The sequence below is a fragment of the Piliocolobus tephrosceles genome, chromosome 5, assembly GCF_002776525.5.
Source record: "Piliocolobus tephrosceles isolate RC106 chromosome 5, ASM277652v3, whole genome shotgun sequence".
Classification (NCBI taxonomy): Eukaryota; Metazoa; Chordata; class Mammalia; order Primates; family Cercopithecidae; genus Piliocolobus; species Piliocolobus tephrosceles.
The window spans coordinates 122,726,691-122,744,125 of record NC_045438.1 but is presented as its reverse complement, the minus strand read 5'-3'; the positions used below and the strand labels follow the sequence as shown (position 1 = coordinate 122,744,125).

Genomic DNA, 17,435 nt, shown 5'->3' with positions numbered 1-17,435 from the left:
TTTTTTTATTGATAAATAATAATTCTAAACACATTTATAGGGCAGATGTGATATTTTGTTACATGCATTGAATGTGAAACAATCAAGTCAGGGTATTTAGGGTATCCATTACCTCAAGTATTTAACATTTCTATGTGATAGGAACTTTCTCTTTTTTTTTTTTTTTTTTTTGAGACAAGAGTCTCGCTCTGTCGCCTGGGCTGGAGTGCAGTGGCCAGATCTTAGCTCGCTGCAAGCTCCGCCTCCCGGATTTACGCCATTCTCCTGCCTCAGCCTCCGGAGTAGGTGGGACTACAGGCGCCCGCCACCTCATCCGGCTAGTTTTTTGCATTTTTTTAGTGGAGACGGGGTTTCACCGTGTTAGCCAGGATGGTCTGGATCTCCTGACCTCGTGATCCACCCGTCTCGGCCTCCCAAAGTGCTGGGATTACAGTCTTGAGCCACTGCGCCTGGCCGATAGGAACTTTCAAGTCCTGTCTTCTAGCTACTTTGAAATATAAAATACATTTAACTATAGTCTCCCTACTCTGCTATCAGACATTAGAATATATTTCTTCTATCTAACTGTATGTTTGCTCAGTCATTTCTCTGTGGGGTATATTCATTCGTAAATAATAAGTTTAGACTATTGCCTCTAGTTCATTTCAATCTCTAACATAAAATGGGTTTAAAGGCTCTCTATATTTCCAAACTTTATGTAAAATTCCCTTTGCAAAAGCTGAGCTGAAAGAACATTATAAGTGAATATTATTTTGCCTAACTAAATAAAACAATGATTATACATAAAATGTGTTTAAAGGCTCTCTATATTTCCAAAATTTATGTAAAATTCCCTTTGCAAAAGCTGAGCTGAAAGAACATTATAAATGAATATTATTTTGCCTACCTAAATAAAACAATGCTTATGTCTAAAAATCACATTGTAAATAAGCAATTTATGTTACTATTATGTTTTCTTTTATTATCATTAAATTCCTACAATGAAACTATAGTGAACTTTGTGGCCGACTTCCCAGCACACATTCCACCTCATTTCCATTGAGGAAAAAAGCAAAGTTTGGGCGAGACCTCAGTTTAAGGTGTGGACTGCATTGGTCTACAGGTAACCATGTTCTTTGCTGGCTTAGATTTGGATATGTGACACAGTTCTGTCTAAAGTGATTGAAGGAGATGGTTGCTGAAGACTTCTAAGAGACAGAAGAAATCTAGATGTCATTTCTATCACCCAGTGGAAGTTCAAAATGAATTACATGGTTCTTGTTGCTGCTGGTAGTTATATTTCCCACTAAAGGAACCAGAAGGCAACTCTGTTAAAAGCCAAGTGTAAAGCTGCAAAGAACTGACTACATTATGATATCGCTGAGTTGCTAACTCAACCAGTCCTGAAGTCTGCCTTACCTCTGGACTTCTTGTTCCACAAGATGATAAATATCCTGACTATAACAGGATTTTGGTTGTGGTTGAAATAGTAAATATATAGAGGATAACAAAAGTTTAGGGCCAAAGGTCTTTATGTGTTATTTTGTCCCTCTGTTCCTGACCACTTTATCTTACAGAGCAAGAGCCCCGGCGGCATGAGACGCCCTAATTTAACCCAGCCACACAGGCAGTAGCAGTGGATAAAGAAAATTCTTCTCTCCTGATGCCCATCCAGCTGCTATCTTCACCACACATCTGACCCAGATGGCATACAGTTTTGTTCACCCTTTAAGCACATATGCACCTACTGAATGAACAAACACGATATGCACAATACCCCCAAATGCCACAAAATTTAAGTTCTGCTAAACTTAAATTTTATGTAATTGGACATTACCTAAATTCTCCCAAAACTTGGCCTTACCCTGACTATTGTTCAAATTGGGGTATTTTTTTGGTCATAATGATAATAATCCCCAACGCAACATGTGTCAGATACTGTGCTGAATACTTACTTGCTTTATCTCATTCATTTGATAGTAAGAGGTTGGTATTGTAACAAGACCCATTTTACAGATAAGGAAATGAAAGCTCAAATAGGTTGAGACACTGGCCCATGATTGCTCTGCTGGTGAGTGACAGAGTGAGTATTCAAACCAGATTCTAGGGTCTTCAGGTTCTAGGGATTCAGCTACATACCCATTACCATCCCCTCTAGCTCTGAAAGCCCATGGATCTAAGATGCCCATATTCACCAATGCACAGGCCAACCTGAGGCTTAAAACTGGAATTAATTTATCTAGGCACAAACTAATAATCTAACGGAATACATCTATAGCCAGATCATCTCCATGGCTGCTTCCAGATTGCTGGTAACAGCTATACTGTAAAGTTCAGACCAAGGGGACCAACTTCAGAATTTTTTATCTAAGGTCCACTACTGCAGTTTACTAATCCAGGTACTGGACTTACAGCTATTAAATGCTTAACACTTGAGGATATCACATGTCATTAATATTCTTAATTTATTTGTACTTTTTATTTGAACTGGAGATACAGTAGTGAACAAGAAAGAAAATACCTCCTGGAGCCTGCATTTTAACACGGGGGACAGTGAACCTGATGCTGTCCATTTAAATGTTCCATTAAATTCAATAACGATTTAGTAAGTACTTCCATACCAAGTTCTGTTTGGCACTGCAGATTTAAAATAGAAAAAAGATGCTATTCTCTCATTGCCAAGTGTGCCTGGACAACCTAACTATTAGCGAATAATTCTACTTCTGTTTGGTAATTGCTTTTTATGTTGGAAAGTTTAGTTACATTATTCTATTGAATAATCTTTCCATTAAAAGCAGGAGCACAATCCCACATACGCGTCTGTCAAAGCACCCATTTCTCAGCTGTAACTCATTACTGGTTCCCTGCCGCAGGAACTGTGCTGCTTTTAACCTTACTTCTAAACTATTACCCAACTTCCCCTGTAAAGGTGCTCGCTTATCCAGTAAGACGGACAGACTTCTATGGTAGATCCACGTTTCATTTATCCCAACTCAGTGGATCTGGCTGAAGCCTCTCTAGACTTGTGCCGGATGTTGGTGCAGCCAATGTTGCTTTCTCGGCGGTCACCTAAGCTGCCAGGTGCACATTAAGTGGCAGAAGGCCATCGGCTTGGGAAATGCCAGAGGCCTTTCCCGGACTCGCTGGTTTTCAGGTTCCCTGAAAGGCATCCAGATCTAGGATGATAAGAAAAGGGCGTGGTGGGAGAGCGGAATGAACCTCTCTACTCTTCGGTCCAATTCGACCCCCCCAAGAACCTGTCTAACCAATCGGAAAGAAAGTTACATTTAACTCTGGCTCTAGCATCCAATCCAAGGACGTGTCTCAGACTCTGCTGCCCTGTCCCAGCCAGTGCCGAGCTGGTGCCGTAGACGCTCGCCTGGCAGCTGCGCACATTCGGAGCGCCGCGAGCAGCGCAGATAGGGAGGTTGGGGCTGTGCCCCGCGGCGCGGTGCCCGCCATTGCGCAGGCGCCTCAGGAAGAGCTCGGCCTCGCCCCTCTTCCTTCAGGTCCCCCTTCCCCGCAACTTCCCACGAGTGCCAGGTGCCGCGAGCGCTGAGTTCCGCGCGTTGGAAAGAAGCGGCGGCGGCGGCTGGTGAGTACGCGCCTCGCGCGCTCGGCGTTCTGTGGGGCAATGTCACCCCCTCCCCAGTGCACGAGGGGCTTTGAAAATAGAGATGGTGAGACGATACCCTCTGACCCATTCTCCCCCACTACACGCACGTCCCCTGGGGCGCGGCGGGGACGTCCACGAAGAGACTGAAAGAGCTAGGGAGGTGGCGGGCCGAGGCGGAGGCCAGTAAGGGAAGAGGAAAGAAAATTTAGCAGGTGGTTGTGGAACTGGGGAAGGAAACCTGTGGTGGTAAGTGTGAAGGGAGGGAAGTCAGCTGAACGGTAGTGGAGGAACCTAAGGTGGGTCTGGGGTGAAAATGAGGGGAGCTGGGGAGGGGTCGCCAAGCTTTTGGTTTTGAAGGAGAACCACCCATGGCATCGACATCCGTCTGTCTGGGGAATATTAGATTAGAGTTTATGTTAATTATAGATATATTTAAGAACTAATTTCCTAGAAAACAAGCCAACCAAACAATAAAAGGTACATTTAAGTGCCTTTTTAAAGGGCTGGATTAAAAGCACGTAAGGACTTAAAAACAATGCTTCCTTTTCTTGTCACAACCACCCTATGAGATCATAGCATTCCCATTTTACAGATGACGAAAGTCAGGCTCAGAGAAGTGAAGGGACGCGTCCAACCAAGATTGTACAACTAGTGACAGGCGGATTCAGCTTTACACCAGATCTGATTCCAGAAGGGCTTTGCTTAATCAGACAATCTGGTGGACCCAAGTCTGAAGGGAAGATTTGCCAACTACTGTGAAATATCAGCTGCTGGTTTCAGTATTAAGATTTTATTTCTTCTGCCCCCGCCCCCCCCCCACCAGAGATTGTTTCAAGCTATTTTAAGGAAATTAAGAGGCCTGCAGCACTTGTACATCTTCCCCCAACCTCCACTTAGATTAGTTACAGGATATAATATGGAATAAATTTTGATGAAACGACAAGGCGTAATGAAGGGAGGTCTTTTACTATGTAGAAAGTAAGATACGTGTGTTTTGAAGATGCTAGAAAATTTTGCGTATGCTAGAAATTTCTGTGTGTTTTACAGAATTGGAGAATAATTTAGAATCCTACGATCTTTAAGACCAAGGAATTTTTAGGGAGTATATGTTTTTCCTTAGACTATAAGAAAGCAACTGATAATAATCTAAAAGTAACGGCCTTATTTATAGACATAGAATAAAGTTTTTAAAGGTGTATGAGAGTTTCATTGTATTACAGAGCAGATGGCATGCTAATGGTGACAAATATCTTTCACCATATCCTGTAACGGTTTATCCTCTCTTGGCTTCACATGGGCTAAGAATGCCCCAGTGAGAGTTGACTGCATTCCATCCATGCAAGAACGTCTTCCCAGAGAAGTTAGAAGATAGTTTGTTCCCTGAATTGAAGACTAACTCATACTTCCAGTTGTTTTGGGGATATTTGGTTGCAGTCCAGAGAGGTCCGCTCTTTTTCTTCTCTTTAACATCTTTTGGGTGTGAAAAATTACAGAATTTCTTTCAATATTTTGTAATATAACAGTTTCATTCCCTGCAAACTTTATTTTCATTCCTTGGAAACTGCTTGAGAACTTCTCATTGTTGGTTTGTCTGTAGCTTAACACTCCCTGTTAGAATGAGACAGAATGTGGTAGACATGGATCCAGCACTGCTAATAAAAGAAGAGTTCTGTTACTAGTTTGGAGATTATTACCAGATTTGTTAACTTGCTATTGAGGACATGAAATTAGTAAGAACACAGTAAAGCAACTGATTGCTTTCTGAGCCCAGCCAATCACTGGACTTTAGCTTCATCATATACAAAGTCATATGAAAGGTCATCATATGCGAGGAGATGAGACTAAATTTTTCCTTGTGTATTTTATAGTTTCACAATAATATTCTGCCAGTCATAGTACAGACTTGGTTCCCCGCCCCCCCCCCCCAACAGCTTTGTAACTAGAATGATAAAGGGAAACTAATTTTGAGGGCCTATTCTGTAACCTTTACACATCCCCATTTTACACACAAGGAAACGGAAGCCAGGAAAAGTTAGATCTACCCAAGATCACCCATCTACTAGTTGTGAGCTCAGGTTCTGGGACCCTTCTGACTTCAGTCTATAGTCTTTGCACTTTGTCTATAATCCTAATCCTGAGAACAAGGACTGCGACGCTTGGATGCCAGCAGTGTGCTGAGGGATTACTGAGCCACAGGATTAACAGCATGTGTTCCTGGAGCATCCTTTTAACTCAAGATTTGAGGAAGAAGCATTTTGATTAGTATTTCGTAGGGGAGGATGGACACAGGTTTTTGGTCTGTTTTGCACATGGGAAGTGGTATAAAGCTTTCACATTAAAACACTCAAGTCTGTATTACAGAGTATAAAATTCACTTTTTTTTTAGGTAAAATGAGATGAAACATGTTTCCTGTTTTGTGGCGGGACATTTAAGATTACAATTTCACTTCCCTCTGCTCTTTTTAAAAAAATAACAGTTTTATTGAGATATAAATCACACACCATTCAATTCACTCATTTAAAGAGTATAGCTTTATGGAATTGTGCAACTGTCATCACAATCAATTTGAAAACATTTTCATAGCCCCCAAAATAAACTTTATACCTACTGGCATTTACTACCCATTTCCCCCCCAACCCCTAGCCCTAGATAGCTACCATAGTTACTTTTAGTCTCTGTAGATTTGCTGATTCTAGACATTTTATCTAAATGGAATCATACAGTAAGTGATTTTTTGTGACTGCGTTCTTACATTTAGCATATTTATCCAGGTTGTAAAATGTGTCAGCACTTCCTTCCTTTTTTTGTCAAATAATATTTTATTATATGGATATATCACATTTTATTTATCCATTCATAAGTTAGTGCACGTTGAGATGTTTCTACTTCTTGAGTCTTACAAATAATGCTGCTGTGAACATTTGTGTATAAGTTTTTGCGTGGACATATGTTTTCATTTCTCTTGGGCACATGCCTAATAGAATTGCTGGGTTATATGGTAGTCCTATATTTAACCCTTTGAAGACTGCCAGAATATTTTCCAAAGTGGCTGTACCATTTTACATTTCCTGTAGCAGTTTATAACAGTTTCATTTTCTGTATCGACACTTGTTATCTCTTTTATTTACTCATCCTTCTGGGTGTGAAGTGGTATCTTATTGTGGGTTTGATTGCATTTCTCTGATGACTAATGCTGTTGAGCATCTTTTCATGTGCTAATTTGTCAATAAAAGATATGAGAAATATCTTTTTCAGATCATGCTCATTTTTTAATTATATTATCTGACTTTTTATTATTGAGTTGTAGCAATTCTTTGTATAGTCTAGATACAAATCTCTTCAGAGATATAATTTGCAAATATTTTCTTCCATTCTCTGTGTTGCCTTTTCACTTTCTTGATGGTATCATTTGAAGTCCAGTTCATTTCTCTTTTTTGGTCACTTGTGCTCTTGGTGTGGTATCTAAGAACCCAGGGTTACAAAAAGTTACTCCTACATTTATTCCTACATTTTCTTTTAAGAGTTTTACAGTTTTAGCTCTTAACCAAGATCTGTGATCTACTTTGAATGAGTTTTTGTGTATGGTATGAGGCAGGGCTCCAATTTGTTCTTTTGCATGTGGATATCCAGTTGTCCCTGTACCATTTGTTGAATTGTCTTGGCACCCCTCTGCTCTTAGAGGTAAAATCTACTGGAAAATTTTTAGACATACTACAATATTCCATTTTTAGTAATTTCTCTAACAGCTTAGTGTTAAAAATAATACATTATGGTGTATGAATCTCAAACACACTGTTACAAATATGTACTCATAAATTTATAAGTATTTTTCCCTGTGAGAAGATACTGTGCCACCTATTTGCTGATTTAAGTCTATTCTGTTATTTGGTGGTGTAGAACAAAATTGATTAAAGTGTAAAGCCTGTCTTTCTTTTTCCAGATGACAGCCTGATTTATTATTTTTGTTATTTATGCTCCTGCTTTGATTGTTATATATTTGAAAAGTATAAGTTCTTTGTTCCCTAATACATGGCACATACATATACTTTTGTGTTATGGAATTAGTGATAGTAGATATTTGTTGAATGATTTTTTTACAAAATGACCCAGGTGTCTGCTGAGCCAGCCTTCATATGTAGGAACTAATTTTAGGATATTCTGGAAATGCAAACTAATACTGAAGAGCTATTATAGACCACCAAGATGAATGATGATTATACTTTACATGTTGTAATACATTTCAGAAAGATCGTGACAATGAAATATGGTGAATGGAAATTCAAGTTGGCAGTTATTTCTGTATTTATTTCACAGTAATTTCATGCAAGTTGGGTCTGGATATTGGAGGGACTTGAATGTGACACTCAGGCATTTGGGCTTTTTGTATAGGCAGGGGGATCTTTTGAATGTATTTTTAATTAAGGGAACATGAACAGAGCTGTGCCCAGGGAAACTGAGTTGGCAGTAGATGTGAGGTGAGAAAGTGGAAGGTGGTTGAGGTAGAAAGGTGAATTAAGAGACAAAAGTGCTCTGGACAAGAGATATTGAGGTCTAAAGAAATATAGCAGTAGTAGAGATGGATGAGTGGGTAGCTGTTAAAAATGTTTGTTTCAAATGCAGGTTTCTGGCCTCTACTGTGGGCTGACTGAATCAGAATCTCCTAGTTATAGTGACTTGACAGCTGCACTTTTAACAAGCTTCCTTCAGTGATTCTTACGTCTGATGTGCTGTATTAGATGATGTGAAGATAGAATTGACTAGACTGGCAACTGATCATATACTCAGGGGATCTCTTTGTGACTGAGAGAATGGTGAAGCTATTTTAAAGGATTGGGAACTAAGGAAGGAGGAAAAGATGTGGAGGTACAGAGAATGCATTCCATCTGACACATATCAGATTGGATTTGGCAGCAGAACAGCTGTGCGATGGGATAGGACTGGTTGGGAATATAAAATAGTTACATAGGGAAAGAGCCAGAGAAGTAAATGGTGTTTTTCAAAAAGTAAATTTATGAGTTTGTTTTCTCTGTGAGAAGATACTGTGCCACCTATTTGCTGATTTAAAAGTCTCTGTTGTTGAAAAGAAATATTTGGATATGGGGAACTATACTCAGAGAAACCAGGGAATCTACTCAATCCAAGCTTTCATGGAGACCTGCATGCCCTTGACACAAGTTCTAAAATTGTAGCAACCCACATGACATTGTCATCTGATTGAACCCAGTTAAAACTCTCTGAGGGAGGAGTTAAGTCACACATAAACATTGTGTTGGGGGCATAAAATACTGAATGAAAGGGGAAGTACCATTGTCTAGTTTCTTGATAGCTGAAATTGCTGAGATATGATTAGAGCTGTGTCTGTGGAAATACCCATATGCCTCCTCTACAGGTTTGTTACTCTGTCCTTTGGAGAGGTGGTTTTGTTACTCTGCATTGTTTTTGGTTATTGAGGAGCACCAGGAACAAATGTTCCATGCACCATATTCAGAAGGCAACCTGTCTCAGATTGAAACAGTAGAGATTTTCTGGACCCCAAGATCCTCATAAATCAGATTCTGTGCCTTTGGTCTTTCTAATTTTAAGTCAGTTTTTAAGAGGATCACAGCCTCTGTCAGTCAGTTTTTGACCACAAGTACACAGATCCTCCAGGTGGCATGTTTGAAAGAAAGAGAGAAAGTATTTCCAGTCTACTTGAGAGAATACACAATACATGACTCCTGAACTTTATAATCAGATTTGTTAACTTGCTGCTCTTCATACCTGGGACCTCAACATGCATACCCATTGCCATGTTCAGGATCTCCTTAATCTGAAATAATGCATTCACTTGTTGCATTATAACTGCAATCCCAGATCTTTGTAACTTTCACTGAAAGTTACTCTTAACTAAATTAGTTCTTTGACTTCACCAGAACCTCTAGTTGAAAAACTTCTCTGCTTCTCACATCTGTCAGTTTCAGCTTAGATGCTGCAGCCCAAATTTCAGCTGCTCTTTAGTTAGCATCTTCAACTTCCTTTGTCTTCCTTCAGTTTCCGGCAGAATCTCAAATCCAGGGAGGATCAGCTGCCTGTTTTGTTCATGCCTGTGCCAGGTTTACTGAGTTGCTAGAGAAAACCAGTCAACCGTGTCACTATGAAAATTCATGACAGTTGTCAACATTGACTCCAGTTCTACTGTTTCCTCACACTTTCTCCCATCCTCCACATTAACTATTTCAGATATTTTTTCTGTTCCTCAAACCTCTGAACCTTGTACCACTCTACTCCCTCTCAATAATTGACCCTACCCCTGGCAACTCTCTTCATCTCAAGCCCTCAAACCTGTCAACTCCCCTACCTTTGCTCCTTCTCTCCTCTTACAATGGAAGAGGCATCCTGTCCATCTAAAATGAATCATTCTGCCTAAATCACATGTCCTATTTTCTTAGAGGCCAAAGAAGATAGAGACTGAAGGCAGGGAGATTTATTAGGGAAAAGCTGTTTTTGTCATCAGTGAATTGCTTTTAAAAAAAGAACAAAGAATCAGAGATAGCTTTAAGCCTAGGGAAACTATTAGTGAAAATAGTTGTTGATCGCAAAAAGAAAGTTTAAGAGGGACGTGGTAATAAAATTCATTTCAATAGCTATTGGATTTCCTCATAAGTTACTGGAGCATCCATGTCCCTGTAGGCTTTGTATGTTTGTTAATCAACTTCATGTGACTATTGGGACACGTACAGACTGATGGGGGGCTTTTTTCTCAATAGCATTTATTTCTTATCCCCCCCTTTTTTATAGCAATGTTTTCCACAAGAACTGGCAATAAGCCAATATGGTAGAATTTCCACCAATTATTTCTGTGGGTTAAAGAAACTATAAAGTACAATTTATTAAACTGGAAAAGTAATCATCATCTCTGGAGCCTCTGAAAGCTTGGCATTAACTTTATGTTATATAAAAGAATCATTTTAGTGTCTGCATCTATTTTTATTAAGCCTTTAGAAGAATTTCTAATGCAGCAAATGCGCATGACAGCCTAGGAGGAGTATTGATGTGGAATATAAAAATGGTCCATATAAAGGATAGAGTAGGGCATATATATAAACAGGAAACTGGACAAGACAATTTTTATTTTTTCCAAGTTTAGCTTTATTTTTAAATAAATGGCATTATTTAAGTTAACATAGGTAAAGCTGGCATATAAATATTGGTTCTCTCCTCCTGTGGGCTAAAATTCTAAAACTTAACCCAAATGAAATAGCATTGCTACTTATGAATTATGTTTTTACATTTTAGGAACCCTGATTGCTGTCTTTCAACGTGTTCATTATGAAGTTATTAGTAATACTTTTGTTTTCTGGACTTATTACTGGTTGTAGAAGTGACTCTTCCTCTAGTTTGCCACCTAAGTTACTACTAGTATCCTTTGATGGATTCAGAGCTGATTATCTGAAGAACTATGAATTTCCTCATCTCCAGAATTTTATCAAAGAAGGTGTCTTGGTAGAGCATGTTAAAAATGTTTTTATCACAAAAACATTTCCAAACCACTACAGTATTGTGACAGGCTTGTATGAAGAAAGCCATGGCATTGTGGCTAATTCCATGTATGATGCAGTCACAAAGAAACATTTTTCTGACTCTAATGACAAGGATCCTTTTTGGTGGAATGAGGCCGTACCTATTTGGGTGACCAATCAGCTTCAGGAAAACAGATCAAGTGCTGCTGCTATGTGGCCTGGTACTGATGTACCCATTCACAATACCACCTCTTCCTATTTTATGAATTACAACTCCTCAGTGCCATTTGAGGAAAGACTAAATAATATTACTATGTGGCTAAACAATTCGAACCCACCAGTCACCTTTGCAACACTCTATTGGGAAGAACCAGATGCAAGTGGCCACAAGTATGGACCTGAAGATAAAGAAAACATGAGCAGAGTGTTGAAAAAAATAGATGATCTTATCGGTGACTTAGTCCAAAAACTCAAGATGTTAGGGCTGTGGGAAAATCTTAATGTGATCATTACAAGTGATCATGGGATGACCCAGTGTTCTCAGGATAGACTGATAAACTTGGATGTCTGCATCGATCATTCATACTACACTCTTATAGATTTGAGCCCTGTTGCTGCAATACTTCCCAAAATAAGTAAGTAAACATTCAGCTGAGGGATACTATTATTTAAATGGGGCAATTGATTGAGGGGGGGTGGGTTGTATAAAAGAATGAAGCTCTGGCTTTTTGTAGTTTAGAACCATATACTCAGAGTGGGATTATATGTTTTATTCCTCTTATTTACAAGTTTAGAGCAGTTGGCTTATGGTTTACTTATATGGGTTATGGTTTAGTTTCAAAGTGAATATTTCTTTGCTTTTGATATATCTAATTATTTGCACTAATGGAAAAAGGAAATTTTTATCCTTCAACATCTTAGATTTTAGTGTGTGATGTTTAGTGGTGATAGTGTGAGGTACCTTTCTTCTACTGATCACAGAATTAGTAGTTAGTAGTAACATGTAATTAGTTTATGTTTACTTAGGAAGATACACCTGAAAAATGTCCCCTTTCTATAAAAGTCCACCACGGTAATCCACAAAGTGAAACAGATTTGTTAATGTTTGAGAAAGGTATGTGTTTGTGTGTATCAGTCCCCAACACTGTCACATTATTATTGCTCTGTTTTTTTAAGAAGTGATTTAATAGATGATGTTATCTATAATTTACTTGCAGTTATTCTTTTTCCTTATCAATCATAATTTGTTTCCTTTTTTTCTCAGATAGAACAGAGGTTTACAACAAACTGAAAAACTGTAGCTCTTATATGAATGTTTATCTCAAAGAAGACATTCCTAACAGATTCTATTACCAACATAATGATCGGATTCAGCCCATTATTTTGGTTGCAAATGAAGGCTGGACAATTGTGCTAAATGAATCATCACAAAAATGTAAGTATTTAGTTGAGATATTTCTGTTGTATCATAGGAACAAATCATGCCTTATGATACTGTTCTGTTAAGAGGGTACTTCGATTTAAAGAAGTTCACACAGAAGAATTAGTTCAATTTTCAACAAGATAATTCCCAGGTTTTCATTTCATAGCAATTTACAGTAATCACAATTTCACCTTTAAATTAGAAAGTAGATTTAAGAGTGAAGGCATAGTCCTACTTTCTTTCCAAAACTGCAATTACTGTCAGTAATTTTCAAGTTTCATTCTCTTGATTTATACAAAATAAAAGAGAGAAGTAAAGAGACAGTAAAAGGAGGAGATTAGCTAATCCTTGTTCTTGTGTGTGTTAAAAAAATTTTGTCTGAGTAACCCTAAGTCTTCCCCAGTGACAAAATCATTTACCTGAATGCTACAGCTATTTAGAACACTGGGCAAGAAGCAGAAAGTAACCAGACAAAAAAATCCACCAAGTGAACAAAACAGATACATCAAAATCTCTCCTTAAAAATGTATAGGAGAGAAAATGTATAGGGGAGAGTTACAGTATTTATCCATATTTCATATTCAATTCAAATGCTTTTTTTAAAATCTAATTTTGTGGCCTATAGTAGGGGTCAGCAAACTTTTTTAGTAAAGGGCCAGATAGAAAGTACTTTAGGCTTTGTGGGCCAGCTGGTCTCTGTCTCAGCTACTCAACTCTGCCTTTATTGTGTGAAAGCAGCCATAGACAACCTGTAAACAAATTGAAGTGGTGTGTTTCAGTGAAACTCTGGTTACAAAAAGGATGGAGGGCTGACCTTCGCTATGGGCTGTGGTTTGCAGTTCTCTGATATATAGCAATTTAGAAGTATCAGGCAAGCATAGGATAGACTCAGGGTCAATGAAGTTTGTATATTATTTACATCAATGTTATGTTGCATATTCGTTGTTGAAAACTGCAAGTATAGAAAAGCATAGGAAAGAGAACAAAAACTATCCATAATCCCTCAGTACAGATTTATAGGCAAATGTTAATTGTGGGCATTTCCCCCATCCAATCTTTTTTCATATATATATGTGTGTGTGTGTGTGTGTGTGTGTGTGTGTGTGTGTGTATGTTTTAATACTGAAATCTTTCTATATATTCTGCTTTTTGTCATATTTTTTATTTTTATAATATTTCAAACATACCACCAAATAATAATATAACAAATATCAGTATACTCATCACTCAGTCACCTGTATGTAATATGAAAGTGGGAGCTTATTAAATAGAGCTGGTGTACATTAAATGGCAACATTTGTTAAAGCTAAAAATTGAGAATTTATTATTGGAGTTGTATTAGGGACTATCATATGCTTTTCTTTAAGTCTAACTTTTACTGGGATGGAGTCACCAGATTAGACAACACATTCAATGCAAGATCCTTCCTGTAACAATTGAGATAGGTTAGGCTGCAGATTTTCTTTTTCTCCATTTGCCGGCGTTACTCACTTCTGCTCTTCCCAGTTACACAGAACCCTCAGCCTGACCACTGTCTTTATAACTAGTAGTGTTTGCAGCGAGCTTTTGCAAACAGTGCTGAGATTGCCAGGTGAAGTAAGTGGTAGTAGGGCTGAAAGATAAGTACATCAGGTTGAGAAGTGGTGGTAAAGTCTGAAGGTATGACCAATTGGGAAAAGGGGCATGTGTGTGTGTTTGTGTGTGTGTATTTGAGAAAGAGAGAGGGAAATAGGGAACATAGCTGAGCTGAAGAAGTAGAAATTTTTATTTCTGGTCCCTTTCTGAAAGAATTGAATGTGTATATACTAGAAACAAGTTATCTTTTCCTAAAAAGTCTGATCTTATTTACTGATGTTGTTTTGTTCTTTTTCAGTAGGTGACCATGGTTATGATAATTCTTTGCCTAGTATGCATCCATTTCTAGCTGCCCATGGACCTGCATTTCACAAAGGCTACAAGCATAGCACAATTAACATTGTGGATATTTATCCAATGATGTGCCACATCCTGGGATTAAAACCGCATCCCAATAATGGGACTTTTGGTCATACTAAGTGCTTGTTAGTTGACCAGTGGTGCATTAATCTCCCAGAAGCCATCGCGATTGTTATCGGTTCACTCTTGGTGTTAACCACACTAACATGCCTCATAATAATCATGCAGAATAGACTTTCTGTACCTCGTCCATTTTCTCGACTTCAGCTGCAAGAAGATGATGATGATCCTTTAATTGGGTGACAAGTGTTAGGGCTTATACAAAGTGTCTTTGATTAATCACAAAACTAAGAATACATCCAAAGAATAGTGTTGTAACTATGAAAAAGAATACTTTGAAAGACAAAGAACTTAGACTAAGCATGTTAAAATCATTCTATTGTTTTCCTTGTGTTTTGTTTTGGTGCATTTGCTAATAAGATAACCCTGACCATAGTAACATTGTTAGTAAATCATTAGGTCACATCTTCTAGTAGGAAATCATTAGGTAACATCAACCCTAACTAGAAATACTAAAAATGGCTTGAGAAAAATACTTCTTCTGCTTTTATTTTGCAATGAAGATGTGATACATCTTTAAATGAAAATATACCAAAATTTAGTAGGCATGTTTTTCTAATAAATTTATATATTTGTAAAGAAAACAATATAAATCTTTATGCAATTTGTGAATTTTGTATATTAGGGAGGAAAAGTTTCCTATATTTTTATATTTACCTTTAATTAATTTGTATTTCAAGTACCCTCTTGAGGTAGGAAATGCTCTGTGTTGGTTAATAAAGTTGGAGCAGACAAAAAAGATATAGCAAATGAAGAAATATTTTAAGGAAACCTATTTAAAAAAAACAGTTGAGACCATTTGATAAAAGCCTGAGTTGTCACCATTACGTCTTAAGCTGTTAGTCTTAAAGGTTATATCTTGAAGATTTTTGTTAATAAGAAATTCAGAAGAAAAGAGAGACAAGTGCTTTTCTCTCTATCTATGCTTTATGCCTTTATGTAAATTACTTGGTTGTTTGCGTGTGCCTGTGCAAGTGTGTTTGTGTGTAGTTGTGTGGACATTATGTGACTTACTATAGAAGGAGGTCAGACATGGACTGTGGCCAGGCTTCCACATTCCTGAAACACACAGAACTCAGGAAAGGTTATTTTTGCACTTCATATTTGTTTACTTTCTCCTAACTCACAAGTTAAAAATCATAACTTAATTTCATTAACTTTTATGTTTTAACTCTCTCATGTTTGTTGTAACCTGAGGTATCCAAATGCTGCAGAAAAATTTATGACCCAAATACAAATCTCAAGTTGACTGGGACAGAATGAGGAATGGAGATTTTTATATTTATCTTACGTTTTAGGCTATAGAATAGTTAAGAAATTTTAAACAGAATTTAGTATCTTTTGGTCTTTCACACCATTCATATGTTAAGTGGCAGAAAAGCCTTAGTGCTACCTCCACTTTTTTCTCCAGTATTTGCATCACAGAAATAATCCCTCTGTTTAACGTTTGTTCAGAGCCAAGGGTTTATTGTGAAGAACTGTCATCCTGCTTTTGCTAGCTGGTACCTTCTAGTAATCAAAATTAATATGAAGAAACTAGGTTGTACAGACTAGATTATATTTAATAGGGGAAGAATTGGGCTCAAGAACCATTCATCAGTACATGAGATAAGCAGTTAATAGTATGATCTGTAAAGTTTTGACAATATAAAATAAACTTGGTAACTGTTTTACAAATATAAAAGTGTAATATATATGCAGCCCAGTTAAATGTTGATTATCTATGATGGTAAAGAAGAACAGTGGTGCCAGTCATCAAACATACAATGCATCCTATTGAGTCACTGCTAATTTCTTGAGTCTGGTATTTGCTGCCTGTTGTATTTGGGGTTGTTGAGAGGCATTTTCAAACCCTGTATAAATAATCCATGCTGTTGGTCATAAATTGACTGTATTAAGAACAGTAAAATAAATGAAATAAAAACCAATAGTACTAATTTTGCTTTAAAAAAATTTCCAATTTTTTTCACATAAAACAGTAATCCTAAAGGTTAATATTAACAGTTGATCTAAACAGAATAATAGAAAAGTTCTACTTTAATTTCCATTAAAAAGCGAATAGCATTGACACATTTAAAGCTTTTCATTTAAAGAAGTAGATGTTTTTGAAGTATCTAAAATAGTAGCAGAATATTTTATACTTGGTCCTTGCAATGGTGTGAGTTTTAATGATTGCATTAGCGTGATTGGTGGTTATGAGTTTCAGAAATCTATACTTGGCATCCAACTCATGAGTGGATTTTATATAGGATGGAATAGGAAGGGATGTCCTGTCAGTATCTTAACCCTTTCAACAAGACATTTACGTATTTGTCTTTCCTTGCATTCTCAAAATATTAACTTGACTTGTAAATTAAGCAAAAATTTAAAAAGTATATGTTGATGGGACAAGAAGAATAGTATTTATTTAATAAAACATATATATTGAACTATGTGTTGATTCATTTGTATCTTTAAAAAAATTATCACTGTTAAAGCCATTGACTCCTTTAGTACACTGAGAAAATCTTATAGTAAAACTAGCCTTTTACATTAAGGTTTTGGTGTGTATTTTGTTAAATAACTAATATACTGCTCTATTTTCTGGGTAGTAGAAAGTATTTGGCTCCAGGAAACATTTAATTGTTTATGAAAACAATACCCCAAGGTAATAGGAAAGGTTTTGATTAAGTGTTTTTAATTCAGTCAGTGAATTCAGAATAAGTACATTCATGTATAACATAGGGACAGTTCTGCTGCTGTTATTTATATGCAGTTCTTCTGGTAAATAGCAATAGAAAAAAACTTTCAATGTTTGTCTATAGGTTTTGTATTATTATTCCATTAGGTTTGGCTTAAGAATTTATAGAATTCTTGGAACAT

The 17,435-nt window shown here is 37.2% G+C and overlaps 1 protein-coding gene across 2 annotated transcripts; it reads left to right on the top strand.

Moving 5' to 3' along the window:
• Positions 1-3,323: 3,323 nt before the first annotated feature.
• Positions 3,324-17,002, top strand: ENPP4 (ectonucleotide pyrophosphatase/phosphodiesterase 4). 2 transcript variants are annotated; one of them, XM_026455475.1, is made up of 4 exons: positions 3,324-3,574; positions 10,872-11,730; positions 12,360-12,530; positions 14,395-17,002. In XM_026455475.1, the coding sequence occupies exons 2-4, from the start codon at positions 10,905-10,907 to the stop codon at positions 14,754-14,756; spliced, it is 1,359 nt and encodes a 452-aa protein (XP_026311260.1). In that variant the 5' UTR covers positions 3,324-3,574; positions 10,872-10,904; the 3' UTR covers positions 14,757-17,002. The 2 variants fall into 2 exon arrangements, with proteins under 2 accessions (XP_026311260.1, XP_023068726.2); XM_023212958.2 differs by having other exon boundaries at positions 14,392-17,002.
• Positions 17,003-17,435: the final 433 nt, after the last annotated feature.